This window comes from Podarcis erhardii (genome assembly GCF_964252035.2).
Source record: "Podarcis erhardii genome assembly, chromosome: 2".
NCBI classification, from domain to species: Eukaryota; Metazoa; Chordata; class Lepidosauria; order Squamata; family Lacertidae; genus Podarcis; species Podarcis erhardii.
In genome coordinates, this window is record NC_138498.1 from 44667265 (window position 1) to 44684624 (window position 17360).

General features: G+C 45.0%; 1 protein-coding gene across 6 annotated transcripts in view; it reads left to right on the plus strand.

The window, feature by feature from the left end:
• Positions 1-2343: 2343 nt before the first annotated feature.
• Positions 2344-17360, plus strand: part of LOC309333098 (asialoglycoprotein receptor 1-like) — a 37607-nt gene continuing 22590 nt past the window's right edge. For 2 of the 6 annotated variants that reach the window (XM_081846536.1, XM_081846538.1), the window contains exons 1-3: positions 10173-10795; positions 13426-13476; positions 16250-16354. In XM_081846536.1, coding sequence (XP_081702662.1) covers positions 10696-10795; positions 13426-13476; positions 16250-16354 — 256 coding nt within the window. In that variant the 5' untranslated portion in view covers positions 10173-10695. Of the gene's footprint in view, positions 2614-10172; positions 10796-13425; positions 13477-16249; positions 16355-17360 lie in introns of those variants that run through there. The other 4 variants (XM_081846537.1, XM_081846540.1, XM_081846539.1 and 1 more) reach the window with 4 other exon arrangements.

The following is a 17360-nucleotide window of genomic DNA, read 5'->3' on the forward strand; positions in this document are numbered from 1 at the left end:
AATCACAGGTTTATTGATGGAAAATTAGCATTGCATCAAATTGTGACTGTTTAGTTAACAGTACTGTCTGGTGGAAGTTATATTATTGGTGTATGAACCCATGGCTTCCCCAAAAATATTTTAAATTCCTAAGCATAAGTGCTTTTCTGTTACAACTGCCTTGCGGTACTTTCTATTACTGCCTGCCAACAATGATTCTAATAAAAAAATCTACCAATCCATATGAGCCTTATTCATGCAAGAAGCTCTATATAAGCAGGCAGGCTAAACCCTTCAGTTCAGTTCTGGCCTGTGAATAAGCAAGAGCTGTTTGAAGAATCGCTGTGTTGTCTGATATGTTCACCCACAACTTAACAAATCAATCACTTTGTAATCAATCAAATATAAGGTCTGTGAACCACTGAAATTTATCCAGGGTAGCATGGATCAGACCAATGCCTTGAAGCATCAAGTGCAAGGTGAAATCAAAAGCATCTGCAAGGCCATGGTTGTAACAAGGGTATTCAATGCAGCACTATGGCAATTGTTCCACCAGTGTAAGCTTCTCAGCTTGCCAGATGGAACAGTCCCCTCTCTCCTCCCCTGTGGGCTGTTCTGAGTTTCCTGCTCCACAGCCTATTTGGGGGGATGTAGGGGGAGGAGACATCCTTGCATAAGCTTCCACTAGCAGGACTAGGAAGTTGATCCCACCCAAGATAATGAGGCACAGGGAATTTTTGAGCTCTCTGGTGACAAAGAAGAGCATGGATTGTGAAATGTACTCAGAGTCAAGTGTGGATTTCATGTTCTTTATTCAGCTCATAGTAGTGAGGAATGAAAGTTCCCCCCAAATATCTGCTTTATATACATTATTTACACAATGGGCTGCACGTGATTGGCTAATTCCGGAATTCTCCTGTAGGCCAATCAGGTTGTGGATTCACTTCCATCTGAAACTGGATTGGGTGGCTCCTGCAGACCAATCATACTGCTGCATTGTTCTAGGACCAATCAGACTGCTGCATTTTGGATCCTATTCAACTCAGTACATAACAGACTGCATCTAACAAAGTCATTGCTACTCCTCCCTCTCCTACGCTTGTACACCCTGCTCTTGCCCTCCACAAGCAGATTTGGGGTGGGGAAGGGAAGGGGAAGTTCCCATTGTATAATTAGGAGGCATTATGCTTATACAGTGACTGTTGGATTAAATCCCATTTTCCAGTCCCACAGAGTTATGGAGGGAGATGTTGAAAACCAAGTGGTAGTGTGTGCTGAAGCATGGCATCTCATATATTTGTCCACAAGCAACTTCTGATGCCATGGTAGAGCTCTTTCCCCTTGCCCAGTACAAATCAGAGAGTAGAGATAGATTTGCCTGGCTTACATGGAAGAAGAGTAGAGACTACTTTTTGGGAAGCATTTCAGGTGGCTCCCAAGAGATCAGATAAATCATTTTTTTAAAAACCAGAATCTGTATAAGATACAAACCTAACAACATATGAAGAAGGCAATCATCAAATCAAACTACCATTGTTGAGCAGAAGACGGAGGGAAACTGTAATGGGGTAGCATTTATTGCCTTTGCTCTGGAACAGCCACACACTTCCACTTAGAAACCAATGTGAGTTTTCAGGCAGGGTTTTGGGACTGGGGCTTCATTTTAATATCCTATCTTTCCTCAAAGGCACTCAAGCATGGGCGTAGCTAGGATTTTTGTTAGGAGGGGCAGGACCGACTTGATTGGTCAGTAAGTTAAGTATTTCTATTGTTTTATTTGATCTGGGGGGTGGCAGCTGCCACCCCTTGGCTACACCCATGCACCCAAGGTTCTCTCCGCTACCCCCTGTTTTATCCTCACAGCAACCTCCATCTAGGTAAGCAAGATGTATTATCACTGTTCAAGGCACATTCCAGCCAGCTAAAATAATTGAGGATGATGGTGGGGGAGCATGACCTGACTAGAGTCCCATAGGCTGGATAGGGAGATTTGGAGGGTTACATTCAGCATCTGAGCCTGAGGTTCCTCAACCCTAAATTAGACTGCTTACACACTATGCCTTTGAAGAACATTCAAAGCACATTTCCCCCTCAAATAATTCTGGGCACTGTAGTTGACCCCCCACAGAGTTACAGTTCTCAGCAATCCTTAAGGAACTGGAGTGCCCAGAATTATTTGAGTTGGGTGGGAAATCTTCTTTGAATGTGTTTTAAAGGCATAGCATGTACACTGCCGTAGATAAACTACATCTGGTGTCATCACTAGAGATCTGCAGTAGGCCGATCAAGATTCAGCTCCAGTGACCTTAGTGTAGTGTGACTACAATCATTCCCTTCATGTTTGTTGTACCTGCTGTTGGACTTTCACGTACAAAGCCATGGTCTTCTGAGTAATTCAGTGACTATTTGCATAGTGGTACTCAGGGCACCTCCTCTAAAAGGGAGAAGTGAAACTAGAGGTAGAAGCCAAAGAACCTAGTAGTGGGACGCTTAGTGAGTGGAATTTGATGGGTTGACCACATTCTTCCTCCTCAAAACCCTTAAAGCCACAAGGCATGGCCGAGGAGAGGCAGTATGGAAACTGGTTGCCAACTTCCAAACTGTCAAATTCCAAAGGAACCATGGCAAAGCCAGGTAAGGTCATAACGGTCTATTTGGTTGGGAAAGGAGGGGCGAGAGCACAGATGAGGAAGCCTCTGTGTGGTGGGTTTGTTCCTGCATGTGCAGCATCTGGTCTACTCACTCTAAAAGGAATAAATTCCAGAAGAATAGCCTTTTTAGTCCGTCAAGGCAAATGTGGCAAGTGCCTGTGGGACTTTAAAAACAAACACACAAGCCTTTCGTGAGACAGACAATTTCATTGGATAGATTTTTTCAGCCCTCGTTCTCCTCCCTATAGAGGAATCTTAGAGAGGCTGTTTGGATCAGGGGGAGAGAAGAGAGGAGCCTGGAGAGTTGGGATTTGAGGACCTAGGGGTGGGGCCCTGTGGGATTGGGTGTTTGTCACCCAATCAGAATCAGAGGTAAAGGCTAGTAGGCTAGGAACCAAGGCGGTGGATCCAGGAGAGGAGCCAAGTGGGCCAGCAGATATACCCCTAGCCAGCACCCTCTGGCCAATCCACCCCCAGCACCTCCAGCTGTCAACAACTGGCCACCCAGGAAGGAGCTACTGGACAACAAATCAGAGTCCATGCTGGCGCTGACTCCTCCTCCACATCCTAGGAGATGCCAGCACTGGCGTGATTAGACTGCTCAGGCCCAACCCACACAATGGGCTGCCTGGTTGCTTAATCGCAAGACTCTTTTCCATGTTAAAACTGTGGCCACCCCATTTCTCAAATAGCAAGGGGCACGTTGCTCAGTGGATCAACCTCTTAGCTTGTCATCTGTTGAGCCTTTTAGCCTTTGTCTTGGCTATGTACCACACTGACTTATTCTTAAAGAGTTTGTCAGAAACAGAAATCCAAGTTCAAGGTCTACCCCCATTAAAGACCAGGGCAGGTCTGTCAGTTGGGGAAGGAGCCTGCTGCTATGCTGCTGTCCCCACCCCAATGTCCATTCATTTTGCTATTCTGTAATGTCTGAAAAGAGCTCCTGAGCACCATATTGGAAGTTGTGCAGGAATTTTGCATATCTTAATTTGGCTAGTAATTCTGATGGGTTTGTGCTTTTACCTGCAGCAGGAATGGGAAACCTCTAGACTGTAGGCCTATTTAGGCTGGTAGGCCTCCCTACTGGGGTGTTTTTGCTAACCCACGCCCACCTTCCTTACACCTGAGGTCAGGTATGGGCCAAAGTGAGCTACAATCAACTGGTTCTTGACACTTACAAAGGTAGTTTTCAGCAAGCTCTCTTGAAGGCATGCTGTCAGAAGCTTGGCAAGGCACAGTCTTTGCCTGACAGCACACACTCAGCCGAAGTCCATTTGCAAGCAGGATTTGGAGTCAACCCTCACCTGCAAAGGGAGAGGGGAAATGTCTGCAGATGGAGAAGAAAAATGAAACTAAACCACGCCTGAAAACTGACTGGGGCTGACAGAGGGTACTAAACTGTCCTATCATCAGCACAAGTATTTAGCTTGTGCAATGGGTCTTTCCCCCCTCCTCCCTCCCCACGATGCTCCAGAGGGTTGGGGGAACTCCTAGAATAGAATTGGAGGAGTGAGGACAGAGCGGATAATGTTTTGTGCTGATGGAATTGTTGCCTTAGCGCTACATTGGATTCCAGCCAGAGCACCTTCACAGGGGCTCACACCCAATCGGCCATGAGAGTGAGCCCATTTGATTGACAGGTGGGGCTACAGCATAAGCCTATTCATATCAGAGATAATCCCTAGAGAGGCCCGTGGGGCATGCACCCAAGTAAATGTGTCTAGAACTGCAGCCTTAAGCAATCTTTTTGGTTGGTCAGCCAAATGGCCCAGCGAAAGACTTGTTTGTGCTTTGAATAGCATGCTCTGAGTTTATTGGACTCTGGAGCCTTCCTTAAGTCTGCCTTCTGATGAGCACAGCCTGGACTTGTTGCCTCCTCCTATTTCTCTTTAACTTTTACGGCTTGAATCAATCATTCCCGTAAACAGAACTCTGCTCACAGGGTGTGCCTGCTGAAGGAAGAGAGGGGAAGCAAGTTTCCCCCCTTGCCTCTGTAGCCCTTTGGAAAGTTGTGCTGGATAACTGAGGACATAGAGAGGTGGCACTGACGGGGTGTGTGTTCAGGGGACACAAAAGGAACACCTTGGATCCAACCCTAGATGTGTGTGGATTATAGCACCACTATTCTCCAGAATTGCCTCAATCACAAGAAACTGTCTTTGTGAAGGTGTCCTAAACTTACAGTCACATGTGCCCTACTTCACAGAGGACAGTCCTATATTTGGAGGGCTGTCTGGTCCAAGTCCAGTTTAAAGATAAATACCTTGAAGCAGGTAGAGCAAGGAGGGCCCTTGGAGTTGCTCACTGGACAGCAGACTGAGCACACAGGCCACTTGGTCCCATAGTCTTTCTCACAATGCCTAGATTATTGTATTTTTGTTTAAATTATAGCAATTCTTTCTAAATGTGCACCTACATGTATGAATTGGCACATGTACATTTTATGCAAATCTCTTCTCTTTATTTCATTCTCTTTATTGGGTGTTGATGCACTTCCTCTTTTGGGGTGATGTGTAAGTGGCTACCTTGCCTGAACTTTGCACGGCTCAGGAAAGGGGGTAGGGTGGGACAAAACAATATGGTGCGATAGAAATAAAAGCACACATGAAGCAACAAAAAAATTAAGAACTGAACTGAGCAGCTTTCACAGCTGGAAGAATAGAAGACTTAGAAAGAAGCAATCAAATGCAAGCTACATCAAAGCTCTATAAGACGAGATATGCATAGAAAATGCAGAAGGAAATACTATTTATATCATTACAAAACTAAGAAGCTTACCCAGGAACACGTAATGATGGAATAATTAGGGTTTCTTTGAAGGAAAAAAATACTTTTGCATGTTGTAAAATTAACATGGAAAACTCACAGCTAATCCTACAGTTGGTTAATTAATATTAAAACAGATTTCTATACCTTGCTCTGCTACTTCCCAACATTGGCATGATCAAGCTTCCATCTGCTCTCCTCTGGTCTTTCAGACTCTGGTCCCTGCACTACTGTTTTTGAGTGGCAACTAAGAACACCTCAGGATTTTACTAGCTTTTTCTCTATTCTTAAAGGAGACCTGAGAGGAAAGTACTGCAGCCTCCATAAATCAGTGCCCACCACAACTCCATGACCCATACAATAGCAACACAAACCATTGTGTCCAATTATCATACTTAAAGGAAGTTTGTTTTTTGTTTTAAATCAAGATAGGGAAGGATAAGGGGAATGCCCAGCAAAGTTGCAGAACTAAATAAAATGCCAGTGTAACTTCTAGTCTGTACTCACATGTGTGGTAGTTACTTACATTCTGTCCTCACCCAAGGAAAGTCCTTTTTTCAGAATAAGGCATCCATTGAAGCATCTGTATCCCAGGTGAGTCCTTGCTTTTATCTCTGAAATTAATGATGCTTTCCATTGGGCCAGTGCAAGCTAAAGGGCTCTGCCTATGTGCATTTGAAGCAAGGCATCTGCACTCCTAAGCTAGACTCTGGTAGATTTGTCCTCAGATCCAAAATTTTAGGATGTTGTAGTTTTAACTCTGATTTTATCATTTTCAACTCATTTTTAGTCTTATTTTAATAAGATATCTTGTACACCACTAGGGGCGACTGTGTTTAAGCTGTCTACAAATTGTTAAAATAAACGAAGTACATCTTCAAATGTGCATATTCTCTGTGAACAGTTTTTTTTTGGGGGGGGTGATAAGAATTTGGCGGATGTAGAAGCAGGTACTTAAATATTGTTATGTGCTTCTCAGTTCCCCAAGTAATGAGAGGTTCCAGGGGCAGTGCTTACCTGGGTTTGCTTTCCTTTGGAAAGCGAGATTTGGATTTATTTACAAGTGAGTTGAGCCTGGGTGACAAATCGCTTGAAATAATTGCTGAAATAATACCCCTTTGAAATAAAGGTTAACGGTAATGTAAATTCCTGAACGAAATAGTGCTAACTCTCTCATTCACAACCTGAAAACTCTGTTCCTTTGTACTGCACATAAAATAAAATAAAGCTTGGTCTCTTGCTTGCAGAATACTGTGGGATTTTTGCTTCAAAGTACACCTACATACCTCTGTTGGCTGCTTCCACCAAATAGGTACAGAAATAAACTTAATTTTTTTTTTTTTAATAATATTTATTAAAGTTTTCCAATTAATTACAAATTAATAAAACATCCAATTTCAAATCTTTTTCCAATTACATCCTTTCAGGACTTCCCCTTCCCTCCCCCCCTTGTATTCCAAATCTCTCAAATGATCTCAACAAGTTCTTCTCCTCAATTCAAACTTGTTATCCTTAACCCAAATTTTTTTTTTTTTAAAAAAAACATTATTTTCCATTCCCCTAAAATCGGCTTATTCCCACCACGAGTTCCCCACTTTAGAATACCATGTAGATGTATATAGCCTAAATAAAACATAGTTTACGCCTTTAAGGATTCCACATTTCCCACCCCCCCTTTTCCCGGTTGCGTTCCCAATGTTCCTCAATGTCCGATATTTCCACGTCTCTCTAAATCATAGTCCTTTGCCAGTCCTCTTTAGTTTCGAATGTCCAATCATGGAAGGATTCTGTCTCAAAGAGAGGCCCATTTTTTCCATCCAGATTTTTATATCCAGGAGTGAAAAACTCCAAATTATAATCCTTAAGCTTGTCAAATCTGGATGTCCCAAATGTCCCCACTTTTGACTTGGTCCAATTCTTGTTATTTTGTTGTTCTTATTGATCACACTCCTCTTTTTATTTCTTTCCGTCCCTGTTTTCCTGCACAAATGTCCTAATTCCAAAAGTTAGTTCCTTTACAGAGGCTTGTTATTCAGAAACAAAACATTACGTCAAGTTCCTTTCATTCCACAACAGATGATTCCATTGTCTTCTTCGGTGTAGTGGCCTCTGTAGTCATAATAATGTTCCATTTCTGCAGTTTCCCAGGAGATAAACAGTTCAGTTCCAATTTCCAGCTAAAACTTGTAATGTCCCTCGGCTCCTCTAGGTGAATTGAAAAAACTGAGTTCTCTTCCAGATCGCATCCATTAGCCCTAGTAACTTTGTAATCCTTATTTAAAACAATTTGTATCCAATTTATAACAAATATAACCAGCAAAGTCCTTGTAACATAGTCTCTATCTTATTTTCCGCTTTGACAGCTCTTTGACAGCTGTCAAAACTTGCCTTTCTCCTCTCCAAACTCCGTCATCGATCGCTCCCGGGGTTCCAGGGGGGGTTGTTTTTAAGTCCGAATTCTACTTTCCTCCTCCAGCTCAATCTCATATTCTTCACTCGTGAGGTTAAAAACTTGCCAAAATGATGTTACTCCGATCTTAGTTATCAGATCCTTTGCTTTGACCCTTCTACAATGGAGGGGGTGGCTGACTTCCTTTTTTGCGCCTCCCCCGCTCGCTCCGAAATTTTTAAAATTTTTATCCCTCTTTTTAGTCCAAGTTCCAATTACTTACAGGTTGTTCTTTTAGGTCCGAATTTTCAAAGGAAGAAGCCAGCGCTCTCCGCCGAATGGCATGCGGCTTCGCACGGCAGGGATAGCAGAGGACTCAAAACACCACGCTTCTCCCCGGCACCCGATCCGTAGCCTTTAAAGAGGCTCCTTCACGAGTCGGGAGGGCGCTAACGGTGTCAGCCGAGTCTCCATGTCCACGGCCCCCGTGGCCGTGGTTTTTAAGGGTCCCCGCATCGCCGGTGCGGTAGGACCCAGCCCCTGCCGTGCAGGCTCCCTCCGGAGCTCGGAGGGAGTCCGCCATTCGGCGATGGCGCCGACCCGGAAGTCTCCAGAAATAAACTTAATTGGGGGAAACAAGTTTCTGTATCTTTTTAAACCTCTCCTAAACTTATTGCACTGTGCCTTGGGTCTAGGCAACTAAGTAAAATTTTAATAGTGGTTTATAATGCACAAATAACTTCACTGAGTGAGAATTCAGTATTCTTTTCCCCTTTTCAAAAAATAGCAACATTGATTTATTTTTCTCTTTGGCAAGGGCAACTGGAAGTTGTAATCTCCTGCTCTGTGTTCTCTGAGTCCTTCATTTGTCTGCTCTTAAACTATCACCAATTAGGGTTACCCTATTTCAAGAACTTTTTTGAACAATCACCCCAAAAGTTGATGATCTTTTTTTGTGCAAACGCACAAAAGGTTGTTGAGCTTTTTGCAGAAAATCATTCTATAGCCCTCCCCTCCACCTACTACCGCCGAGCCAGAGTTGCCTGTGCACTTTTTAAAAAACAAACAAACAACAAACCAAAATCCTAGATATTTGCTTTAAAATGTAAAATTTCCCCAGGATGGACTTGTAGTCCCACTGAAAGAGGACATGTCCAGGAATTCCCGGACGTATGGCAACCCTTTTTCAATACAATTTCACATGGACTGCAGATGGCTTGGCTGAGGCTAGCTAGTAAGACAATGACAGAGACAATATTTGAATTGGGGGCCTCTTGGTTCACTTAGCTCAGTTTCTTAACCACTTTGCTGTACCAACTCTCTATCACTATGTGTTCTGGACACTTAAGGCTATAAATCCTATGAATGGGTTTCAGTGTAAGATAATCTATTTAAGCCTTCCAGTACGAAGAGGTACAGCTCAATGAATCGGCACATATGGAATAATGAGGTTGACAGCATTTATGTGGCATGAAGATGCAAATTACTTTGGATCCATTCATAGCACAAAGGTGTACGTCTCTATGAACATAAGCAGTTTATGTGGAATCTAATCCAGACATGCATGCTTAAGAACCACCCACAAAGACTTATTATCTGATCAGTCAGTTCAATTCCCACATTGGGCAGAAGGGTTCCTGCATTGCAGGGGGTTGGACCAGGTGATGCTTATGGTTCTTTCCAACTCAATTCTATGAGGGTATGAGGGCAGCCACTTACACATCACCCACAAGGAATAAATCCATGACCAGAAAAAAGAGGACACAGACTTGCACCAATTTTGCATATGCTAAATACAGTACAGTATGTGTATTGAGTGATCTGTAGTGTTAAGTTGTGGGTGAACATATCAGACAACAGAGCGATTCTTCAAACAGCTCTTGTTTATTCACAGGCCCAGAACAGAAGTGGGCGGAAGGGTTCAGCCATCCTGTTTATATAGAGCTCAACTACAAAGCAACAGTAACAACTTTCTGTAACTATCCAATCACTGAACATCACTTTCAATTCCTTATTTGCATATGTGGACCTGAGTGAAAACTATCTACAGTATCCCCCTGCTGGCCCAGGGAGAGAACTTCAGTACATAACATGTAGCAATAATTACTACAATTTAGATAGTTTACAATACTTCTTACCATCGTTGGGAAGACTGTGACTGGCCTGTGTGGCAGCTTAGCCAGTAGTCCAGGTGCCAATTGCTGAAGGTCACCTTCAAGGCCCCTCCTGCTCCCCCCTCCTGCTCTTATTTTACCTTTAAACCGGACTTGGACCTGAGAGCCCTTCAAGCAGAGGACACCTTCAAACTGAGGCCTGTCCTTTGTCAAGTAAGACACATGACCACCCAACTTTCTGGCCCTGTGTACAAATATTTATCTCTCATCAGGGGTCAGCAAACTTTTTCAGCAGGGGGCCGGTCCACTGTCCCTCAGACCTTGTGGGGGGCCAGACTATATTTTTTTGGGGGGGGGGAATGAACGAATTCCTATGCCCCACAAATAACCCAGAGATGCATTTTAAATAAAAGGACACATTCTACTCATGTAAAAACGCGCTGATTCCTGGACTGTCCGCGGGCTGGATTTAGAAGGCGATTGGGCCGGATCTGGCCCCCGGGCCTTAGTTTGCCTACCCATGTCTGAGAGTAATTATTAAGAAATTTCTGCTTTGAATTCTCCCCCACCCCAAGTCACTTCACACATCCCTTGCATGTTTCCTGTGTCTAAGACCAAAGAGGTGCTTTCTGCAATATCTTCCAGATAAAATGAGACTTGAGGTGTTCATTGCTGTGCCTTGCCCGAATAGGAGCACCTTAGAGGCCCTTCAGTTTCACTTCCTTTTGACTCAAAAGTTCTGAGCTCTCTTGCACCAGGCACTGCTACTGCAGCGAGTCTCAGGGCAAGGGCATGAATGGATCGCTCTCCTGTATTTGGGGGGCCTCCTCCTCCTCGCTCTGCTGAGCGGGTCCCAAGACTTCCCCCCACAGGTTCTGGCATGACAACATCACAGGGTGAGTGGGCCTTTGTTTTCTGCTTTGAATTTCAGGAAGTTGCAGTGCTTGCTCCCTGTTTCTTTGGGAAAGTTTACCTACTAGAAAGGATTACAGCATAGAGTTTTGTGTCATCCTAAAGGCTAACAAATAAACTGTAAGAACTTATGCTTGAGCTTGCACGTCCCTCTTCCCTCCCATTCCTTTTTCCTTATGTGTCATATCTTTTTCGATTGTGAGCCCGATGGCATTTTAGAACTGATTTTTCTAAGTCATGTTGAGAGCCCTTTAGGCTAAAGGGCAGGGTATAAGCTTTTGTTGACTTCCGTCCCATCTCCTCAGATACATGAAATATTATCCCGAATTGCAGGCATATGCTGTATATATATGCGCCATGGTTGCAAGGGGGATTTTAAACAGTGAGATCAGAAGGAAATGAAATGCAGAAAAGTACAGGTGGTGATTATTATGTTAATGCAATTATTACAGTCTCTACTTTTCTGCATTTCATTTCCTTCTGATCTTGTTGTTGAGAGTTCACACACATACAGCCCTGTGTGTATATTATCCAGGGGTTGCTTGTGGGGGTGGATAGTGGCAGTGGAGCAGAGTGAGACAGCAATGAGGACAGGGGAGCTCTGGGTCGGCCACAACAGCTGAGTGTGATTGTACCCAGAAGGGATAAGGCCAGTGCTGGATTAAACCCTGTGAAGGCCCCTAGGCGGTCAAAATTTTGGGCCCCCCACTCTAGTGGGATACCATTGAACTAAGAAAGCTTGATTGTAATTTTAGTTCAAGATCAAATCAATATTATTTTGATCTGTTGTCTCAGGGCCCTAAAAGGCCCATAGACCAGTGCCTACTCTGCCTATTTGGAAATCCAGCAGTGGATGAGGTCATGGCTAGATTTATAATGGTGCAAATAGAGGGGTTTGAAGAGCAAAAAAGAGGACACATTTGCCAACTTCTACTTTTCACTATGGATCACTGTGACTACTCTACCCATGAAAAAGAGGACATGGCCTGGAAAAAGAGGACATATGGCAACCATAGAAATAGTGCAGTTGTACCACCGTCCATGCTCTGAGCTTTCTTTGGGAAAAAAGTACCGTAAGCTTCTACACCTAGTAGAAGGAAAGTTATAAAGCAAAATGTGCATCACCCTTCTGAGTGATCTCCTTTCAGTATTTTAAGGCAGTGCTTTTTTCTGGGGGGATACCCCTGAACTTTTTGTGAATCTTTGCACTTTTGTCCATTTACTGTATTTATTTTCCCCGATTTAAGCTATAAAATGGTGATTTTCTTCAGTCAAAATGAAAGTACTCCTAAACATTTTTAAAGAAAAAAAGCACTGTTTTAAGGCAATGGCTCTTTCCTTTGATGATTTTCTCTGTTATAATGTGCTCTCTACAAGTTATTTTCTCCAAATCAACTGCACAATAAGTTGCCCGGTCATTAAGAATTCACTGTACAGTTAACTTACTATACAATGGTCTACCCGTCAACTCAGAAGTAAGTCTCTTCATGTTTAATAGGGTTAATTGCCATACTGTATCAGAGGGTAAGGGACTACAGCCTTGGCTTTCTTGTCAAAAAGGAGTCAAAGGTTTGTGTATGTGTGCTCAGTATCAATGAAAAAACAACTATTTTTTTTAAAAATAAACACAGATCTTAAATACAGACACCCCATAATGTTTAATGTTATTTTATAAAGAGTGACAGTTAGGAAGGGAGCAAAAGTTAGGAAGAGAGCAAAAACAATGGGAAATGAGTTTCAAATTTGAAACTGCACATGCTCAGAATATTTTGGTTTTGTTTATTAAGGTTGTTGAAATGTTTGTGTTTTGCCGAGGGTTGTGAAACTGAACATGTTTGGAGTATAATTTTTGTAGTCCATGAAAGCTTATGTAATAATAACATTGTTAATCTTTAAGATACCTATAAGATGTGTTTTCTTTACTCCAGGCACTTTCTGCGGGGGTGGGGAGGGGGTCTGTATTTGGGGAACTGTATCAGGGACCCCAGCTACCTTAATCTGGCCTTGAATTTAGGGGTCATAAGAGGGGCATCACAGTACTTCCTTTGTCTGATCCAGGTTCAGTTGTTTTCTTGCTGTCCTTCAGATTCCAGTGTCATTCCTTTAATAATAATAATTATTATTATTATTTATACCCCACTCTCAGCCGGGCTCAAGGCGGCTAACACCAGTAAAATTACAATAAAAACATAATAGGGGGGCAATTTAAAATACAGGTTAAAATGCAATTTAAAATGCAGCCTCATTTTAAAAGTAGCTCATGGATCAAAGCCATAAGGGGAGGGAAAACATAAGGGTCAGACTGAGTCCAAACCAAAGGCCAGGCGGAACAGCGGAAAGATGTCAAGTCCTGCAGGGCCCTAGTCTCTTGTGACAGAGCGTTGCACCAAGTCGGGGCCAAAACTGAAAAGGCCCTGGCCCTAGTTGAGACCAATCTAACCACCTTGCGACTTGGGACCTCCAAAGTGTTGTCATTTGTGGACCTTAAGGTCCTCTGCGTGGCATACCAGGAGAAGCAGTCCCGTAGGTACGTGGGTCCTAGGCAATGGAGATGTCATCTTCAAGAAATATCAGTTCCCTGAACGCTTTCTACCCCCCCCTTTCCCCCCTACAGGGATTTACACACTTGCTAAGCCAGCAAAACCTCCCCTGCCTCCCAAACCAGGTGAGTCAGTATGTTTCCTTTCTTCTGTTCTTCAGCCTCAGTCGTGCTTCTGCACTTGACAGGCTCGTGACGGTGTTCTCAGGATGCCAAGAAGATGAGACACAGACTTCTTCCTAGCAGTGCCTTACAGATCTACGAGAGTTCTTTGCTTCTCTCCATGGCTTCTCTGCCAGTGATGTGGAAATATGCATTATATATGTTAACTGTTCTTTAGTATTTTAGTGTATCAATTTTATTTATTTTATCGCATTCCTCCAATGAGTTCCAGTTGATGTATGCCATTACTCTGCACCCCAGTTTTGTCCCCATAACCACAGTAGCAGCTGGCAGAGTGGCACAGGTGGGTCTACATTGCTGGCTTGCTTCCCCAGTACACTGTGTCACTGCATGTTGCCAAGAAGGGGAGGGAAGGGGCAAGGCAGTGGGGAGCTCATCTTGGTGCCAGTACAGCATGGGGAGCATTGGATTGGCTCTGCCACTGCACCTACAGCATCCTGAGCTCCCTGCTACCTTGCCCCTCTGTCCTCTCAGTAAACGGCAGCCACATGCAGTGTTGGGAAGCCAGGCCAGCAACTGTGCTGGTCCCGAGGGTTACCCGTGCAGCGAGGTCCGAGTCCAGTCCAAGGTCGAGGGTGCGGTATGGAGGCTGTCTGTCAAAGCTGAAGCAGGGTACAAGGCAGGGAGTTGGGTGAGGTTAGGAACTCTGGCAGGAGAGCAGGACAGGGTGCAAGCGGGAACAGGCTACCAACAATGTTGCTCCTGCAACCTGGGACTGGGGCTAGCTGGCTTTTATCTGCCCCGAGGCATAGAGCAGCCTCGATCCACAGGTGACTCGCCTCTCCTGGCCTGGAGGCGAGCACTCCTCTTGCAGGAACTTAGTTCCCTCCGCCTCTCTGCCCTGAGCCTCTGCAGTTCAGGAGAGGCTGGAGGGTTACTGGACCCAGAAGCAACGTCAGCTTCCCCTGACGGGGCTGAGAGTGGAGCACCTGCAGGCAATGGGTCCTCCATCACCTCAGGAGCCAGAGCAGACTCAGCTGGTGCCTGCACCTGAGGATCCAGCACAGGAGGGGACCCTTCAGGCTCAAGCCCCAGCCCCGGCTCAGCTGGTTCTGGAGGCGGAGACTCCTGTGCAGGCTGGGATTCCTCTGGTTCAGCCTCCGAGTCTGAATCCCAGGCCATCACAGCAACGCAGACCCACCAGATGCTATTTCATTACAGTCCTATAAGTTAGATGGAGAGGCAATGTCTGGTTCCAGGCCACCCACTGAGCTTCATCTCTGAGTGCAGGCCCGTGTAGAGGGTTGGGGAGCAGCCAGGGACGCTTGCCCTCAGCCTCAGGGGGCTATGTTGGCAGAGGGGCCCTGCCAGGGCCCTGCTGGTCTTATGCTGTCATGCCAAGAATGCCCGTACCTCCCAGCTGACCAGGGACTCATATCCCAGGCCTCAGACAAGCTCTGCACAGGGCTGGCTAGGTGTAGATTTGAACCTTGGCCTCGCCACCTTTGGCCTGACCCTGTGATCACTGCCCCATGCAGCCTTTCAGTTAAAGAGTGCAAGTCTTCCAGTATGGAGGCTTTCATCGTGAGCCCCCAGACTAATGGATCAGTCTGGTACCCTTTTAGCTTATACATGTTTGGAAGGGCAGAGAGCAAGCGGCACAAGTCTCACTCTGAAGACAACTGAACACTGGTTAGCGCACGTAAATGTGCCTACCATGTGGCAGTGTGTGTTGCAAAGATGGCTCATTTTGCTGCTTGTATTATGTCCACTAGTGGCAGAGTTATTTTGGATGGTCCAGACTTTACTGGCAGGGTAAAGGTTATTTTGGATGGTCCAGACCATTCTAGCAGAGTGCTCTGGAGAATTCAAAGATCCAACTGATCACACCCTTTGATGATAAAGTCGCTTGACTTAGGAGTGATCTTGCCTCTGCGCTTGTTGCAGCTCCTCTTGGAAGTACCCAATGACAGAATCGAGGATATGTGTGTGAGATCAGTTTCAGCTGACACAACCAGCTGATGTGGACACGGTGCTGGTGGCCGTGCCCCTAGGCACTGGTCTTCTTGACCCCTGCACCTCCTGGCTTATGAAATCTGTCAGAGGGGTTCTGACTGGTTGGGTCCAGAGTGGGGTTAATGCTTTATTGCTTGAGGGGATGGTCCCTGCTGCCTTGAAAGAGGAAGGGGTGCAGCTGCTCTAAAGAAACAAGTTTGGACCACTTAGATGGAATCAACTATCAACTATCAACCAGTTGCAAATACCCCCTTTTGGGAGAAGGTGATGTAGAGCAAGCAATGCCAGACTTGGCCCACCAGCTGTTTTGGGACTACAACTCCCATCACCCCTAGCTAACAGGACTAGTGGTCAGGGATGATGGGAACAGTAGTCCACAAACAGCTGGAGGGCCAAGTTTGGTCATGCCTGATGTAGAGGCTAGTTGTGAGGCAGCTGTAAGCGGTCTTAGATTCTGCAGATTATTTGGATCCATTCCAGCCTGGGTTCAGCCTCTTCATCTATTGACCATGATATCCTTCTGAACAGGCTCCGGGAATGATATTTGTGTTGCAATGGGACACAGCCTGTAGAGTACCATTGGGAGTGTGCTTTTCGGCCCCCTGGAGGCAATGTCATGGGGTGCAACAGGGCACTATCCTATCTCCAGTGCTGTTTAATATCTATATGAAGCTATTGAGAGCGGTCATTGGGAGTTCTGGGGCAAGGTGGCATCAGTATTCTGATGACACTCTGCTCTGTTTCTCCATAATTTCTCCAGTAGAGAGAGGCCGCGCAGTCCCTGGACCTGTGTCTGGATGCAGTGGTGAGATTGATGAGGAAAATCAAATTGAGCTTGAATCCTGGAAAGATGGAAGCACTGTGGGTGAGCATGCCCTCCAACATTTCTCTGATGAAAATAGGGACATCCCATTCCATAATGATAATTTTACTATTTATACCCCACACATCTTACTGGGTTGCCCCAGTCACTCCGGGCAGCTCCAATATATTGTATATAAAAACATAATAAAACATTAAACATTAAAAAACTTCCTTATACAGGATTTCCTTCAGACAGCTCGGGGGTCGGATAACTCCACACCCTCCAACATTTCTCCAATGAAAATAGGGGCGTCCTAAGGAAAAGTGGGACATTCCGGGATCAAATCAGAAACCGGGACAGCTTCTCTAAATCAGGAATGTCCCTAGAAAATAGGGACATTTGGAGGGTTGGTTAATAGCCTATCCTGGACAGGGTTGCTCTCCCCTTGTTTTGCATTTTTGCAGTTTGGGGATACTTCTGGATCCAGCTTTGTCACTGGAGCCCCAGGTAGCCTCATTGGCTAGAGGTGCCTTTTACCAGCTGCACTTGGTACAACAGCTACAGCTGTTCCTGGACCGGGAAAGTCTGACCACAGTAGTTGGTGCATTGATTGCTTCAAGATTGGATTACTGCAGTACACTCTGTGTGGAGCTTCCCTTCCTCTTGATTCTGAAGCTGTGTTAATGCCGAGTGCTGCAGCACAACTGCTGACAGGAGTAAGACCCTGTCAGTGTATAACACCCCTGCTCAGAAACCTGCAATGGCTGCTGGGACAAGCTCAAACTGTGTTACTATTAGCATATAAAGCTTAGGGCCAGTTTATCTGCATGATCACTTTATATATGCTCACTTGACCACTTAGATTTGTGGAACTGGCCCTTTTAGAGGTACCACATCATATTCATCCTGCATTTGTCCGAATTCGATCTTTATGTGTGGCAACATTCACACATCGGAACTTCCTTGTCTATTGACGTCAGGCAGGTGCCTTCACTGTACGCTCTTTGGTGCCTGCTAAAAGCGTGTTGTTGTTATTTAAAGCAAACCTGCCCAAATATGTAGGATG